We start from the raw sequence: 15,106 nt of genomic DNA, 5'->3' as shown, positions 1-15,106 counted from the left end.
TATTATTGTTGAAGTTGTGATACAATTGAACTTTGACACTGTGTAATAATACTATGACAATGTATAACAATGATAGAGAATTATGTTTTCTCATTGTTATGGCTACGTATCTTCAACAACGGTGATGCTAAACTTACAACCTTTGGAACCATTGGAGTACTTGGAAATGACGAAGATTTCGAGGAACGTTGAAGATTAGACATGTGGAATAGGAGCTACTAAAGTTTCATTATCTTTTTTGTATTCCATATGTATTGATAGTTTTGTCACTAAAATTGACAAAGGGGGAGATTGTTAGAGCATTGCTCGGTCGAACTCGCATGCGTTGCTATCTCAAGCATGTTTGTCAATGTTAGTGATCAAAACTATAAGTCTTGATTTCTAGTCTACTATAGTTAAGTCTCGGACTAGGATAGAAAGTGTAGTTGAGCTCAAGGACTTCATGGCGATTCATCATACAGGAATAATAACTACTCAAGGAACCGGTAGAACTTCTCGACAAAAAGGTATGTGAAGACTTGAACATATCTATCACTCAAAAGTCTATTTATTCTATCTCCTACTTCTTGAGACAAAAATTCGTATGCTATATATAGACTTTGATTATACACATTTGGTATTTCGATCCGAGTATACCTCGCCTATTTATATCTCGAAATATGTGTTGGTAAGCTTTTCGCTTCGATCAAGTTTATCTTTACCTAGTGACGAAAGTCATGATATGTTTCAATCACTTTGAAAATTGCTTTGACAAAGAATGTTTCAATGATAGGAATGAGAGTTTAGATTACATAACCAATGGTGGACATAAGCATTGTTGTGGAAACACATTTATGTATAAGTCATATTTCTTGAACCAAAGTTTGCGAACTTTGTTGATCAATAGAACCGGAAGAATGGCGTGAGCTAAGTCCGCGAATTCAGTCCGCGAACTGCCCAAGTTCTCAAACCAAAGAATTTCTGCTGGAGGTGACAAACTAGTGCGTGAAGCTAAGTCCACGAACTCATTCCGCGAACCCAGTCCGCGAACCGGCGAAGTTCTCATCCCGAGAATTTCTGCTGGAGTTTGTAAACTCTGCCCGGTAACTTAAGTCCGCGAACCAAGTCTGCGAACTTAAGAATGTTATATATCTGAAGATGATTTCTGAACTTAAACTTAAAAATACTAAGGAATGCAGTTTGCAAACCGTGGCTATAAAAGTTCATGAACCGATTCGAGTGAATCAAATCATCTTTGCTTCAATTGTGTCTTGTGTAGTTACATAAGAATTCGTTACAATTGAACAACTCTCTAACTAGTTCATTTGAGTCATGTGAACTAGTTATGGTGAAGAAGAACATGGTTGATATGAAATGCTCATATGTCTAACCTTTTGGTTAACTATTATTGAACCAACAAGTGCATACGTTTGGGTACGGTGAACAAACCTAGAAGTGTGCATTTTAATTGTGTGTAACAAGCTAAGTTTTCGATCTAATGGTTGAGAAATATTAGATTGAATCTAAATCAGGTTTTCATCTAACGGTGAGTATTGATTTTTTGTTACCAAGGTAACTTAATGGCAAACCATGATTTGAAAGACTATATAAGGGTACATCTAGCATCAATGCAAAACTAATACCCACACCTTAACTGTGATACTAGTTTGCGTGTTAGAGTCGGTTATCCTTTAACCTTTGGTTTTCTTCTTCTAAAACCAGGTTAATAACTTAAAGACTTCATTGGGATTGTGAAGCTAAACCGATACTACTTTATCTTAGTTGTGTGATATGATCTTGCATCTTCTATCGTACGAGTACAATCATATTGATTGGCTTGAGATTGATATCTCCGATAGGCAAGATATAAAAAGTAATCACAAACATCTTCGTCTCATCGTTTGTGATTCTGCAACATCTTGTTTCGCTACCATACGATTAAGACTGTTGTGAGGTGATTAATAACTCTAGGCTATTCTTCGGGAATATAAGACCGGATTATCAATTGGTTCTTGTTCACCTTGATTACTATCAAAATACTGAACAAAACCTTTTAGGGTTTATCTGTGGGAGACAGATTAATCCTTCGATAGACTTGTCTGTGTGAGACAGATTTGTTTGTCATCAAGTCTTCGACTTTGGGTCGTAGCAACTCTTAGTTGTGGGTGAGATCAGCTAAGGGAATCAAGTGCGCAGTATCCTGCTGGGATCAGAGGCATAGGGAGTACAACTGTACCTTGGATCAGTGGGAGACTTATTGGGGTTCAACTACAGTCCAGTCCGAAGTTAGCTTGGAGTAGGATAGTGTCTGTAGCGGCTTAATACAATGTGTGTTTAATCTGGACTAGGTCCCGGGGTTTTTCTGCATTTGCGGTTTCCTCGTTAACAAAATTTCTGGTGTCTGTGTTATTTCAGTTTCCGCATTATATTGTTTTATCTTTATAATTGAAATAATACAGGTTGTGCGTTAGATCATCAATTAGAGTAATCCAACCTTTGGTTGTTGACTGTCATTGATTGATCCTGGGATATTGGTCTTTGGTACCATCCGAGTTATTCCTTGTATTTGATTAAAACTCGCAGTTCCTGCTTGAGTAAATCAAATCAAGAGAGAGATATAAACTCGTTGATATACTTTTAGTTGATTAAGTCTTGTTGATTCTCTTAAAAGTATATTCGAGTTTGTCCATACAGATCTATAAGTGAAATATTGGGTGGTGGTGTTAGACCCCCGCTTTTTCAGTACTCATATTACTTATTGAATATTACAAAGTCAAATCAATATTGCTTTGCAGAGCAATTGATAATTGAATCAATAAAATATTAATTGAAATATTAATAAAATATTAGTAGCTGGACCAAATATCAAATTATTAAGTAATATATTGATTACTTGATCAATATAAAAATTATTGGTGTTTGAACCTGTTCATAATTATGCTCTGTAAAGCATTAGGTTCAAAACCTCAATTTTGATTGAGATCTACTAATGACTGAATGCGGATCAACCATGTACGAGAGGGGACCAACCATGATGGTGATGAATCAACCATGTGGGTCCATGTGCTTTCGATAACATTCACCAAAGTCAATTGCAGAGCATTTGGTGCAAGGATGATTAATTAGTGTCTAATCATTATTAAAAATAGGGCTCTGCTGAGCATTAGGTAGTAAAACCTAATTATGGAAGAAGGAGGACCGACCAAGAAGTGTTAAAACCGGCTATTGGTGTTCACGGGACCAAATGGTGGTACATGGATGATGGTCTAAGTTGTTGGACAGAGTTTGAACCAAATCTCCAAAAGATTAATTAGGTCATTAATCGATGATAGAGGTGGGACTGACTTTTGAAAGCCAAGGGGCCGGCCATGGTAGTCTGCCTGTGTCGCCACGTCATTTGCGGACCATTTCTGAGAAATTCGATATTTTTTTATGGTCTATCGAGCATCATTTTATCTTTTCAGAAAAGTTTGAGTTTGGCCGAAACTCTCATCTTTACTTGAAAAGCCAATATTTGTAAATATTAAAATATATTATTTTAATATTTTTTATCGTAGAAATTCATAATGGTTGTAAGACCACTTGCTTTGCCAACCATATGGTCCATAAAGTAAGACTTGAAAAGGTATGAGTTTTGATCAAAAGAGAAAACACAAATAATAATAAAATGATATTATAAAAATAAATAGAAAGGAAAAAGGAGTGGGGAACCGGCCCAAACAGGTGGCATGGCCAGCAAGCCGTCATGTGGTCCCCACTCCACGATTTCGATTATTTTATTAATATTACCATTTTTTTCTCTCTTATTTTTCCTAAATTGATTAAACTTCCGTGTCCTTGTTCTTCCATGTTTTGCGATGCTCCTTTGAGCATTATTACTAAATACACCATGCTTTTTACCCCGGGCTTACTCGGGGGTGCCCCTTATGACTGAAAGGTGAATAATTCATTACTAATACATGAGATTCAGCTGGGAAAATCCATGAATTGCAGTAGATGAATATTGGGGTAAATTGTTATATTTTTTCTAGGAATTCGTCCGGTGAATTCTGTTCTAGAAAGATTAACTAAATGATGTTTACTGGCAGACAACCTGTCTAGTAGCATTTGGAATATTCAGAGAGTCAGGATATGAGACGATAACATCATATTCGTTCTGAATATTTTGAGGAATTCATCCGGATGAGTTCAGCACTAGATTCAATTGATTAAATGCTCTGTACTAGAAGACGAGCTGTTTAGTAGCATTTAATTGATTAATCGCTTTACATTAGCAGACAACCTGTCTAAAAGCGTTTCATTGATTCAGATATGAGATAGCCGCATCATGTTTATTCTGAATATTATTCTGGGAAGAGTTCTTGTAGCACCATTCATTTTTCAAATGTATTTCGAACATTGAAAGGAATACTGAATTGCTCAACATGAGATACATGGAATATTGAGATCTGGCTCTAATATTGCCGTCATGTGTTATTGTCTTGACGAGGTTACAGAACTGCAATTCACTTATATTGCGAAACACGAAGACATAAAATCTCTTTGTTTCTGATGTGGTAAGAGATACATAATTCTCAATGTAATTTGACGAATTTAACCTTCGTCAAAAATCCAACATCAATCCACGTGTTTATATTTAATACAAATAACAACAAAAATAACATCACTAGTTATACCTTGACCTTCATTGTCATTTCAGCTTAACCTGTATCAGAACTTCCTTCAACAACATCAAAGTCAATAATGAAAACATAAGCAAGAAAACAGATTACAAGAGGTTTGTAATGAGTTTCTACCTAGTTCTCCGTTATGTGTTGGTAGTTAACGTTGTGGAGATCTTTCAAGATCATATACATTATGTACTTGATGACGTGAAATAATTTTTCAGAATTCTTCATTTGGTGCCACAGGTGCTCTTTTGAGCCATAAACTCCAAACAAAAGCAGCACATTACATGTTCTAATGTTGATATTTACATTCTTTCGACGAAGAAAACAGTTACCATGTGTTAGAAAGTTTGTATCGAAATTGAAATTTGAATTAGCTTATTGTGAATAGGTTGTGTCCTTTTACTGAAACCCTTTCTATGTTTTTTATTTTTATTTTTACGGATTTGACTTTCCATGAAATAATTTGTTTGTCTTTTTTAATAATCTCCTTAGAATCGGTAAAGGAGAGGGTGCCTGTTAGAAAATGGTCTTGTGCTTGTGTCAATTGTACGTGTGAGCAGTTTTTGCATTTATTATGTGTGAGTCTGAGAATTGGAAGTTGTAAGTTGTAGTGTACGTTAATCACGGGCTCATGTGATTAATAATTGAAGTCGTTTATATAATTTAAATTCTTATCTCCCATATTACAAAAATTGAATCAAGTTAATGAAATGAAATGAAATATGTGATTATTATCAAGCGACACCAACTTTCTTAACAGTACCGGGTGTTCCACCGACTTTTGCATTTGGAAACCTATAGACTTATCCCTTGTGTGAATTTTAGTTAAAGATAAAAACAGACAAATTCGATAACCTTGGATAATAAAAGATTCTTCAATCTGACGCCTCATACCCCTTCTTCTCGTTGGGAACAAAATCAGCAAACCCTCAAATAATGTTTGTAGGTTTCGATCCAGTCAGGCAACTAAGCGAGGAAACCTAATTGGGATATTTAATCATTTTTACCACATATATTTTATTTTATTTGATATATACATTTTTCATCACCAGCAAGTTCAACTTCAAAAAAAAAAATATCACCAGCAAGTTGTGGTATGAACAATCTGTTGGTTTCTTCATTATTATATTCTTGTAGTTCTCTTACTACGTTGCCATTAGCACTATTTGTAAAAGTTTTTTTCTTAGATTACTACCTCCGTCCCACTATTAAGTGACTTAGTTTAAGTTTGCACAACTTTTACGGCAAACAAAGAAAAAAGTACTTTTAAACATTTTTTTACAATTATACTCTTATGGATAATAACTAGTGAAATTTAGAAATGATTTATCTCTCAAATTATTTCACGGATGTTCGCAAATTTCATACCATTGAAAAGCATTTTAAAACACTTACGTAACGAATATAAACATGCCTATCAAATTATACATATTTTTTATATTTTACATAATTAACTAAAAGGATAATTTCAGAAATACCTTATTGTTTAGTGATATAGGTCACTTATTAGTGGGACAAAATTTAAAATCAAATAGGTCATCGTGGGACGGAGCCAGTATTATGCAACATACTTTTGCATCCAAAAAGTTGATGCAACATTGGAGATGTGTTTCTTTGTATTGCCGGATATTAGACAGATATACTGCAACTGATACAACAAAGAGAATATATGTTGTGAAAAAATAAAATAGAAATATTAGCCACACTGTAGAGCAGTAGTCGGTCGGACACGCTATTTTCGTGCATTTGTATATATTCAACATATTCAGTTCGGACACGATATTTTTGTGCATTTGTTGTATACATTCTCATTTACAGGACGGATTTTAACTTCCAGCAGCAGTCTTCTCTATTTCTTCTCCTCTGTAATTAATATGATCTCCCTTCAAGATCAAAATAAATAAACTTAGTTAACGTGCGGCAGTAAGAAGAGATCCAAATCGATAAACATTCAAACGGAAAAACATAAAGCAGATTGTTGAAATGCTAAAAATTAGGTAAAGTGGGACCAAAATCTAAAGGAGCTGATTATTGGGAACGAGTTATGGGGTCGATCAATGAAGTTAAGTTTAGTCAGTGATGAAATGTGAAATAATGACCATAATTCCATATCCCATACGTGTATATCTTTGCTTCTTTTCTCTATTTAAGAAGGTGTAGACCACAAACTAGCTGGCTAGAGAGAGAAGGCGAGATGGGCACTGCTGGGACGGCATCAAGTTCTACGGCAGTTCATGCAAGAGACTCTCATGATCAACATCCCCAAGCAGATCATGGTCATCACGATCATTATCAGACGGATGATGTTAAGGAACTTGATGCTGGTGCTCTGTTTGTTCTCAAATCCAAAGGTAAAGACATAGTATATATTCATTACAACACCACTTTGCAACCTCCTTAAACGTACTTTTTCAAGGATTAAGCATTAAAGAGCTACCCATTTTCGTTGTTGATTTTGTTATGGTGATTTAATTGTGGTGTCGTGTACTATCTTCAGGTTCATGGATACACACTGGGTATCACCTTACAACATCAATAGTGGCACCACCGCTGCTCAGCCTTCCATTCGCCTTCGCTTCACTTGGTTGGGTAGCTGGAATCATATGTCTAACCATCGGAGGTGTTGTAACGTTTTATTCGTACAACCTCATCTCACTTGTTTTAGAGCATCATGCTGAGTTAGGAAAGCGTCATTTGCGATTCAGAGACATGGCACGAGATATTTTAGGTATTTACAGATATTCTTCCCATGTGATCTTTTGGTGTTGGGTTGGTTTTAGGATATTTTTTCTTTTCATGGGGACTTTTGTAGTATAGTGGTGGTCAAAAACTCAAAATGTTAGTATGATTTGAGTGGGTCGATGCTATTAAAGATGAAAGATGGCGTGATCGTAATATTGCCATCATGAAAATAAAAATATAATGGTGCCTACTTGACATTGATAGGATAGGGATAGGATCATAGGACCCCTGCCTGCCCTCATTTCCGAATGTTGATCATGGCGAAAATGAATAACGTGGGGTACCAAAATATAGAAATAGAAGTCTGGCTTGGTTTGGTCTTTGGTGGATGGAAGGATAGGCACGTAAATCTTACGCACCTAATTTCGGACAGACTCTTTTGTTTTATTAGTTTTTGGAGACGGAAATATTGACATGATTTTTTAGACGTAAAGTTGGACTTCAATATTAACACGTTACCCAAATGTGGCTAAATTATGCAATCTTTTAGGATATCATATCTTCTTTTTTACCTACCTTCCTTATGGTTACGGGATCCTATACTATAGACGTCTGAATTCAATACATAACGGTTTTCCCCAGTCATTTAGAAAGTAGATAGTAACAAATCCACCTTTGGCTTTAACACTAGAGGTTTTTATCATGAAAATTGAAATGTAACCGTGAGAGGTTTGGTCTGTAGTGTAGTTAGTATTTCCGTGGATTAATTATGCAAAAATGATACACCTTTCTCGGCCTTTTGGCTAAGATCAAGTATAGTATCGGTTCTTATCAATTTAATATCTGATATGTGAGCCATCGGCTCACACGATATTAAATTAATTTTTTTTCATGGGTAGTTCCCGTCACAGCAGCAAGGTTCAAAAAAAAAAACTATGCAAAAATGATAATTGACCGGGAAATTGCACCGTCCATCCTCCCCTGTCTCACAATAACAATTGAGCCCTGTAATTTCTGGTGGTGGGGTCCAGTATTTAATGTGAGACGCGGGAAAGTGTCTGGCCCCTGTCAACCTACAATAACTGTTAATCATGCACACTCCAGTGTTATGGATTGACAAGTCTATCTGATCCAACTGGTTAGGTAGCTAATGGATGGATTAACCAGCACGCGTGTTAAGAATCTTAATCCTTCGTTGATTGTTACTTTAGGCCCAAAACCATGTTAAAAGATGATATTGAAATGTCAGGTGCATACTGGATTGTCTACAAACTGGTGAATTGATTTGATTGAAATTTCTTTCCATAATTATGCACTTTAAAATCTGTGTTGATTTGAGATCCATTGGACACTCCAAGTTCGCAGAAAATGGGTTTTGTTTGAGAAGAGCTGCTTTCTAAACTAAGCCAAAACGCCAACTTTTTAACCACTGTGATTTAAAATGGTTAGGCAGGTCCAAGATGGGCACAATATTACGTAGGTCCAATTCAGTTGATAGTCTGTTATGGTGCGGTCGTCGGTTCAAGTCTTCTTGGAGGACAGTGTATGAAGGTCAGTGCACTTTTCATCTTTTTCATCTTTTTATTAGAGCAGAGGGAAGAGCCACTCCTCCGAAGTGGTCACTCTCTTCCAGAGTCTCATTCAGGTGAAGGAGAGAACTCAATGTAGACAAATTTCCGGCTGAATAGAGATGACATTTTGGATAGATTGCACTCCTATCCTGGTCACAAAGATGAAACCATGCCTTCAGTTTATTTCGTGTTTAGTTATTCATATATGTGTGGTTACTTTTGTTGCAGACAATTTACTTGTTATCAGATCCAGTAAATGAGGCCATGAAGTTATACCACTTTGTGATAATATTTGGAGGTCTACTTCTGATATTGGCTCAAATCCCATCTTTTCATTCTTTGAGGCACATCAACCTCATTTCTTTGCTACTTTGTCTTGCTTACAGCACCTGTGCCACGGCTGGTTCTATCTACGTTGGTAAGCTACCTAAACAGATTCACCATATTATGAATTTAAGTTTAATTTTCTTAAATCTGCCAGTGTTGTTAGCGAGTTTAGTTTTTGGGTACTATCAACTGCTAGCCACTTTACCATGCTATTTGTGAAGCGTATGCCATTGCCATATTCTTAAGTCTCAGTAGTTTAGCAGATGTGGTAATAATAACAAAATTTATTTTGGTGAGTTGATAGGAAGTTCTTCAAAGGCACTGCCCAAGGACTACAGTCTAAAGGGTGATACTGTCAATAGGTTGTTTGGTGTGTTTAATGCCATTGCCATTATTGCTACAACCTTTGGGAATGGAATTATCCCTGAGATTCAGGTTTGTGTTTTTCATTTTATATCTGTAACTAAACAGTAGTCTTATACTATAATCATTTTTGTCCGACAAGGTTGAGTTTAGTTATATTCTTGAACCTATTCTAAAACGGCTGAAATATTTTACAGGCAACTTTAGCGCCCCCAGTGAAAGGGAAAATGTTTAAAGGGTTGTCAGTTTGTTACACTGTGGTGGTTGTTACGTTCTTTAGCGTTGGCATCTCAGGCTATTGGGCGTTCGGGAATGATGCAGGTGGAATCATCATAAATAACTTCAGGGATGACAAAGGAAATTCTTTTGCCCCGAAGTGGTTCCTCTTGATGACCAATGTCTTCATACTTCTACAACTATCAGCAGTTAGTGTGGTGAGAATCCTAGTTTTAAGAATATCTTAGGATGATTCTGCTCCATATCCTAGTGTTAAGAATATCTTAGAATACTTTGGTGCAGATTACTCAATTTTTGCAATTATTTTCCTTATTGCAGGTTTACTTGCAACCCACGAACGAATTGTTAGAGCGCAATTTTTCTGACGCAAAATGCGCTGAACTCTCAGCAAGAAATGTAATCCCAAGGTTGATTTCTCGAACACTGTCAGTTGCCCTAGCAGTGACAATTGCTGCAATGCTTCCATTCTTTGGAGATATTAATGCTTTGATTGGAGCATTTGGGTTCATGCCTCTTGACTTCACATTGCCGGTCATTTTCTTCAATTTGACATTTAGGCCGTCTAAAAGAGGATCCGTTTTTTGGTTAAACACCATGGTAGCTGTCGTGTTCTCGATACTAGCAGTTATAGCAGCTGTAGCAGCAATTCGACAGATAATTCTTGACGCCAAAACTTATCGTTTGTTTGCCAATGTATAACTTATAGCTCTTTTCTAGTCTGAAACATAATCCTGTAATTTGCAGTTTTTTGTTTTTGTATTTATAGGATCAATCTACATGCACGCCATCCTTCGTTTCTGGAAGATGATTCTGAGTTCAATGAAAATCATTGTAATCTAAAGTCTGGGATGTTTAACCCGCAATTTCAAAACCTGTGTCTGATATTTCTTAAAGATGATGCATAATCTTATTTGCTCCAAGTAAGGAGATCTTGCTCTTTCAAAGAGCGGAGTTAAGCTCATAGAGTACAACATAGAATCTACAGATATGAAACATTTCCTTGTCACCTGGTGCATTACAGACGCCATTATGAACAAAAAGAAACAACTAAGGTCTGCACCGCTGAGCTACCAGAAATGTTGAGTATGAGCCCGCCATCCATAAGTATTGTCCGCAGGCAACATTTTCGGAAACATAGTCCACGTACTTGTAATCAGCCTTAAGATCCTTCTGAAGCCACTAATGGTTGTTCGAAATTCAAATTTATAAATGTAGTCATTGATCTCCAAAACATCTCTAATGACCTAATAATTTAGGCACTCTGAAAAAGAAAACTGCGACTAAAACACTACAAAGAAAATAAAAAGTATTTGTTTCTGCTGAAAACAGTTGGGGACCCTAGAAACATAAGCTTTCTAACCCTACGACTACAACAAGAAAAGCCTTGGAGCAAGAAGAGTTTTGGTATGCGGTTAAAAGATCCAACTATAAAACTCTTCTCTCTGGGGAAAAAAAAAACTATGCAAATGAAAACCTTAAGACATTTAACAACAACACAACTTAACCCATGCCCGTCGACAATATATAAGCAGCGGAAGCATATGCAATACACCAATTGAACATCACCTAGATAGCCTGTTTCGCTTACAGTATTATGTTGACTCAAACCCTGCCACAGAATAGAAGCTCATAAAATGTTGGTAGTATTCAACGAGATAAAATGTATGAAATGGAACTGGAAATGAAAAGTAAGTTGTTTACCTTGCTATGACAATTCATCGGCCAAACTCACATTAATGTCAGGAGATGGTTTTGCATCTGAATTGGATGTAGAGCTTCTTTCCAGATTACTAGCATTTTGCAAGGGATTCAAATTAAAAAGTTTATGATTGTTGGTCAAAACATTTTCGACTTCCCCTTGGTTTTGTTCCGGCAATGTAGAAGTTGGTGAAGCAATGTTAGTATGAAGATGATCATTCGGTACTGCTTGAGAGATGGGTTTTGCAATTGTAATTACATCTGGAGAAGCTGCGACTTTAGAAGCCAACGGGGAAGGTTCGCGGTGACGCTTCCTTTTTTGAACACCCCCTGGAATTGGTTGCATAAAACTTCCCAGCACAACCTAGTAAGCAATAGTATTTAAGGTTTGATCAAGGTATAATGAAAAAAAAAAAGTTTGTTTTAATTCCAGCGTAGAGCATGCGTCATTTGTATGTTCATAAGTCTAATATTGTACAGAATTGGTGAAACTCTTTTTGTAGAACAAAAACTCAAACTTTATCTGATTGGCATAACTGTAGATACCCCAAAATTTGCCAGGAGGCTTGGCGCATACTAGACTGCCACGTGTCATGGACGGCAGTAACTAGAATATTGGAGCGTCATCAAGACGGGTCAGATTGAAATTTTGGGGTTACAGTGGGGAGATGTGTCATTATTCTTGTAAAATAAAGGTTTAACCCCAGAAAAGGGGTCGCGATTTTGTACTGTGCTACGTACAGATCAGAGCTAGAACTGTACATATTAAGAAAGTAACCATTTGTTAGTCAATCAATTTGTTTGTAAATCCACCATATTGTGAGCTAAACCTATCAATACTTAGCATTCCCATTGCTTCATGGTATTCTATATATAAAGGAAATCGTCTTATAGGATTCCATACTAAGATACAAGGTGAACATCTCTTCTTGTTTGTGGAGGATATTAAGCAGCCATGCATTTAATATTTATAACCCTAGATACATCCTTAGTTCATAGATTAAGAAGCATAGTAGAATGCTATAGCATCCCACAGTCCATAATTCAAGAAACATCACTATCAGTGGGAAATGTTGCAATTCAGTTACAGCAAGGACAATTTACCTGGATGGGGCTAGCAGCGGTTAACGAACCAGCAACCCCTCCACCGATAACACGGCCATCAGCACCAGCCAGCGAGACACTCAACCCACCAGTTCTAGTACGTAATCCAACACCCTCATCAGTGAACGAGAAGGAGCCACATAAAGATAGTATTTCGAAACGACCCTGCATCGTAAGATAAGGGTCAAAGTAATTACAAGTCCTTCCAAAATGTTGTTTGTCTACCTAAATTGTGCAACTAAACTACATAGTAAAGCCTCCACACACTTTCATGCTAGAGATGCAATCAAATAATAGACTAAGAGATCTTAAGTATTAGATACCTCAGTACATGCACATAAATTCAATGAATTCCCAAGAAGAGTAAAAAAGGAGACTAGTTATTTACCTCATATGTCAACATACCACCAGAAGTACATGGCTGGCGAATGGTAACATTTGAAACGGCTCCATTTGCTGAGAGAATGCAAATTGCCCGAGGACTCTTTTGTGAAAACTCAAATATCTTTCCAGCAACATCCTAAAACAGAAACACAAACACACTCACAAGATCAGGTCCCTTTAAAATCCTCTTCCAGACTAATTATTAAAAATTTAAAACACAAATAAAAGTTTCATCAAGAAAAGATTTACCTCTCCTGTATTGACATTAACCACATGTGGAGTGAAGTTTGCCCCAGCAGAATTAGTTACCCATTCACCTTCACCAAAAAAAAATACATGTCAACACTGAATCAGTGAATCATAAAATTTTAACTATTTGATTTGATTATAAGAAATTAAGTAAATTATTTTTTTATGGGTAAAAATCCCCTCTTTTCCTCTGCTTTGCCCTGTTTCTAGCTCAATTATACCAATCAAAGAATAAATCACTAAGCAACAACAAAAACAAAGAAAATATCATATTTCATTGACCAAAATCAAGCTAAAAATAAGATCAAAATGTAAAAATAAAATAAAATAAAAGACATTGTGGTTACCTAAAGAAGCAAGAACATGTCGATTACCGGAACCAGGTGGTCTACCTCGACCCCTTTTATCAGCAGAGTAATTATTTGCAGCACCAGCAGGAGGAGTAAGATTAACAGGTGAAAAGAAGTTACTAGGAGAAGATGATGAGATTGAAAATGCATTAGTCATGTTTCCATCTGTGCTATACTTCCTGGGTCTCCCTCTTTTTTTCCTTTCCAATGAAATATTTTCCATTCCTCCTCCTCCATTGTTACTTGACATGGTTTTTTCCATACTCATGTTTACAGCCATGTCCATAACTTGTGGTAGTACTACAAATCCTCCTCCACCACTTACTGGTGATTCAGTTTCAGTATTTGGTGATGACCCTGAGACTGTGCTCTCTCTTCCTTCCATGCAGAACTTTTAGAGACACAAAAATATGGAGGTATTGAGAAAGAAAACAAAAAAAGAAAATTATAAATAGAGATTAATTATAATGGATAAGTGAGGAAGAAGAAGGGGAAGAATAATATCTAGTTTTCAAATGAGAGAATACTCTGAAAATGGCGCCAGAAGAAACAGAGATTAAAATCTGTTTTTCATCTGAAAATGGAGAAATTTCTTAAAAACTGCTCAACATTTGCTACTGGTAGGTGGTTTTTGTTAGGGGAGAAGAAATGAGATTAGTTTATAAAAGAAATACTATAAACTTATTTTTAAATGACTAATTTACCCTTATTCTAGGCTTACCAATTTAAAATAAGGGTATATATTTTTTCATCAGGTGTATTTTCTCTATTCTCCGAGATTGTGATTTTAATGAATTGATTTTTTGTCTATCAGAGTGTATAATTTATTTATCTTTTATCGAGTCAAATAAGTTAAGTTTATCTGTAAATCGAAATTATCGAAGTATATTTTTTTGTAATTATACTTAACCGAAAGTTACGGAAATTTTTCTGTCGCAATAGACACTTGTATTTCCTGGTTCATGCACAGAATGCATGTGTATCGGGAATATTTTCTGCTTCAATTAATATTGACAAATCCGTCTTCAATATTTTATTTAATATAATCTTCTGTAAGATTTTATTTTCAAAATAACAATTTTAATGAAAAGATTTTAATTTGGAATAACTTTTTTACTTACGGAATTTCAAAATTACGAAATTATGTATTTATGCAATTAAAATAAAACATAATTATGAAATTAAATCACAAAGCTCTTAGTTAATAAAAATTATAACAACATCTTAGTTAATAAAAATTAAATCACAAAGATCTTAGTTAATAAAAATTATAACGAAATTATGCCCTAATAAGTTTCCATTCCACTAGAATAATATAAACCAGTATTTGGAGAAAAAATAATATTTTGGATTATATTTTAAATTTTTACATTTAAGTTAGAAATTGAAGTGAGACATGTTTATAGAGCTGCAGCTGAAAATATACCGAAAAACAAGGGTATTATTGTAAAACTGTCAAGAACTTGTCAAACTAATTCACTAGAAGGGTTTA

General features: G+C 35.6%; 2 protein-coding genes and 1 pseudogene across 2 annotated transcripts; 2 read left to right on the top strand and 1 right to left on the bottom strand.

Moving 5' to 3' along the window:
* Positions 1 to 6,525: 6,525 nt before the first annotated feature.
* LOC113309663 (GABA transporter 1-like) lies at positions 6,526 to 10,727 on the top strand. Its single transcript, XM_026558136.1, has 7 exons — positions 6,526 to 7,000; positions 7,147 to 7,377; positions 8,785 to 8,882; positions 9,131 to 9,320; positions 9,534 to 9,664; positions 9,790 to 10,026; positions 10,148 to 10,727. Exons 1-7 carry the CDS (start codon positions 6,844 to 6,846, stop codon positions 10,526 to 10,528), a joined length of 1,425 nt encoding a protein of 474 aa, XP_026413921.1. The 5' UTR covers positions 6,526 to 6,843; the 3' UTR covers positions 10,529 to 10,727.
* LOC113314470 lies at positions 8,114 to 8,235 on the top strand (annotated as a pseudogene).
* Positions 10,714 to 14,232, bottom strand: LOC113309664 (AT-hook motif nuclear-localized protein 1-like). The gene is made up of 6 exons (XM_026558137.1): positions 13,612 to 14,232; positions 13,265 to 13,332; positions 13,020 to 13,151; positions 12,632 to 12,796; positions 11,531 to 11,891; positions 10,714 to 11,438 (listed from the first exon to the last, which is right to left on the bottom strand). Exons 1-5 carry the CDS (start codon positions 13,997 to 13,999, stop codon positions 11,535 to 11,537), a joined length of 1,110 nt encoding a protein of 369 aa, XP_026413922.1. The 5' UTR covers positions 14,000 to 14,232; the 3' UTR covers positions 10,714 to 11,438; positions 11,531 to 11,534.
* Between the last annotated feature and the right edge of the window lie 874 nt (positions 14,233 to 15,106).

This window comes from Papaver somniferum, chromosome 9 (assembly GCF_003573695.1).
Source record: "Papaver somniferum cultivar HN1 chromosome 9, ASM357369v1, whole genome shotgun sequence".
Lineage (NCBI taxonomy): Eukaryota > Viridiplantae > Streptophyta > Magnoliopsida > Ranunculales > Papaveraceae > Papaver > Papaver somniferum.
Note: the sequence above shows the minus strand (reverse complement) of the source record. Positions and strands in the feature narration are given on the sequence as shown.

What these genes read in the sequence shown, in the direction of transcription:
- LOC113309663 (XM_026558136.1), top strand. Translation starts at nt 6,844, where the DNA reads ATGGGCACTGCTGGGACGGCATCAAGTTCTACGGCAGTTCATGCAAGA. An exon ending in GGCTGGTTCTATCTACGTTG is followed by an intron (nt 9,321 to 9,533) that starts GTAAGCTACCTA and finishes GTGAGTTGATAG; the next exon opens with GAAGTTCTTCAAAGGCACTG. An exon ending in AACTATCAGCAGTTAGTGTG is followed by an intron (nt 10,027 to 10,147) that starts GTGAGAATCCTA and finishes TCCTTATTGCAG; the next exon opens with GTTTACTTGCAACCCACGAA.
- LOC113309664 (XM_026558137.1), bottom strand. Translation starts at nt 13,999, where the DNA reads ATGGAAGGAAGAGAGAGCACAGTCTCAGGGTCATCACCAAATACTGAA. An exon ending in ACATGTTCTTGCTTCTTTAG is followed by an intron (nt 13,333 to 13,611) that starts GTAACCACAATG and finishes TTTTTGGTGAAG; the next exon opens with GTGAATGGGTAACTAATTCT. An exon ending in GTGGTATGTTGACATATGAG is followed by an intron (nt 12,797 to 13,019) that starts GTAAATAACTAG and finishes CTTACGATGCAG; the next exon opens with GGTCGTTTCGAAATACTATC.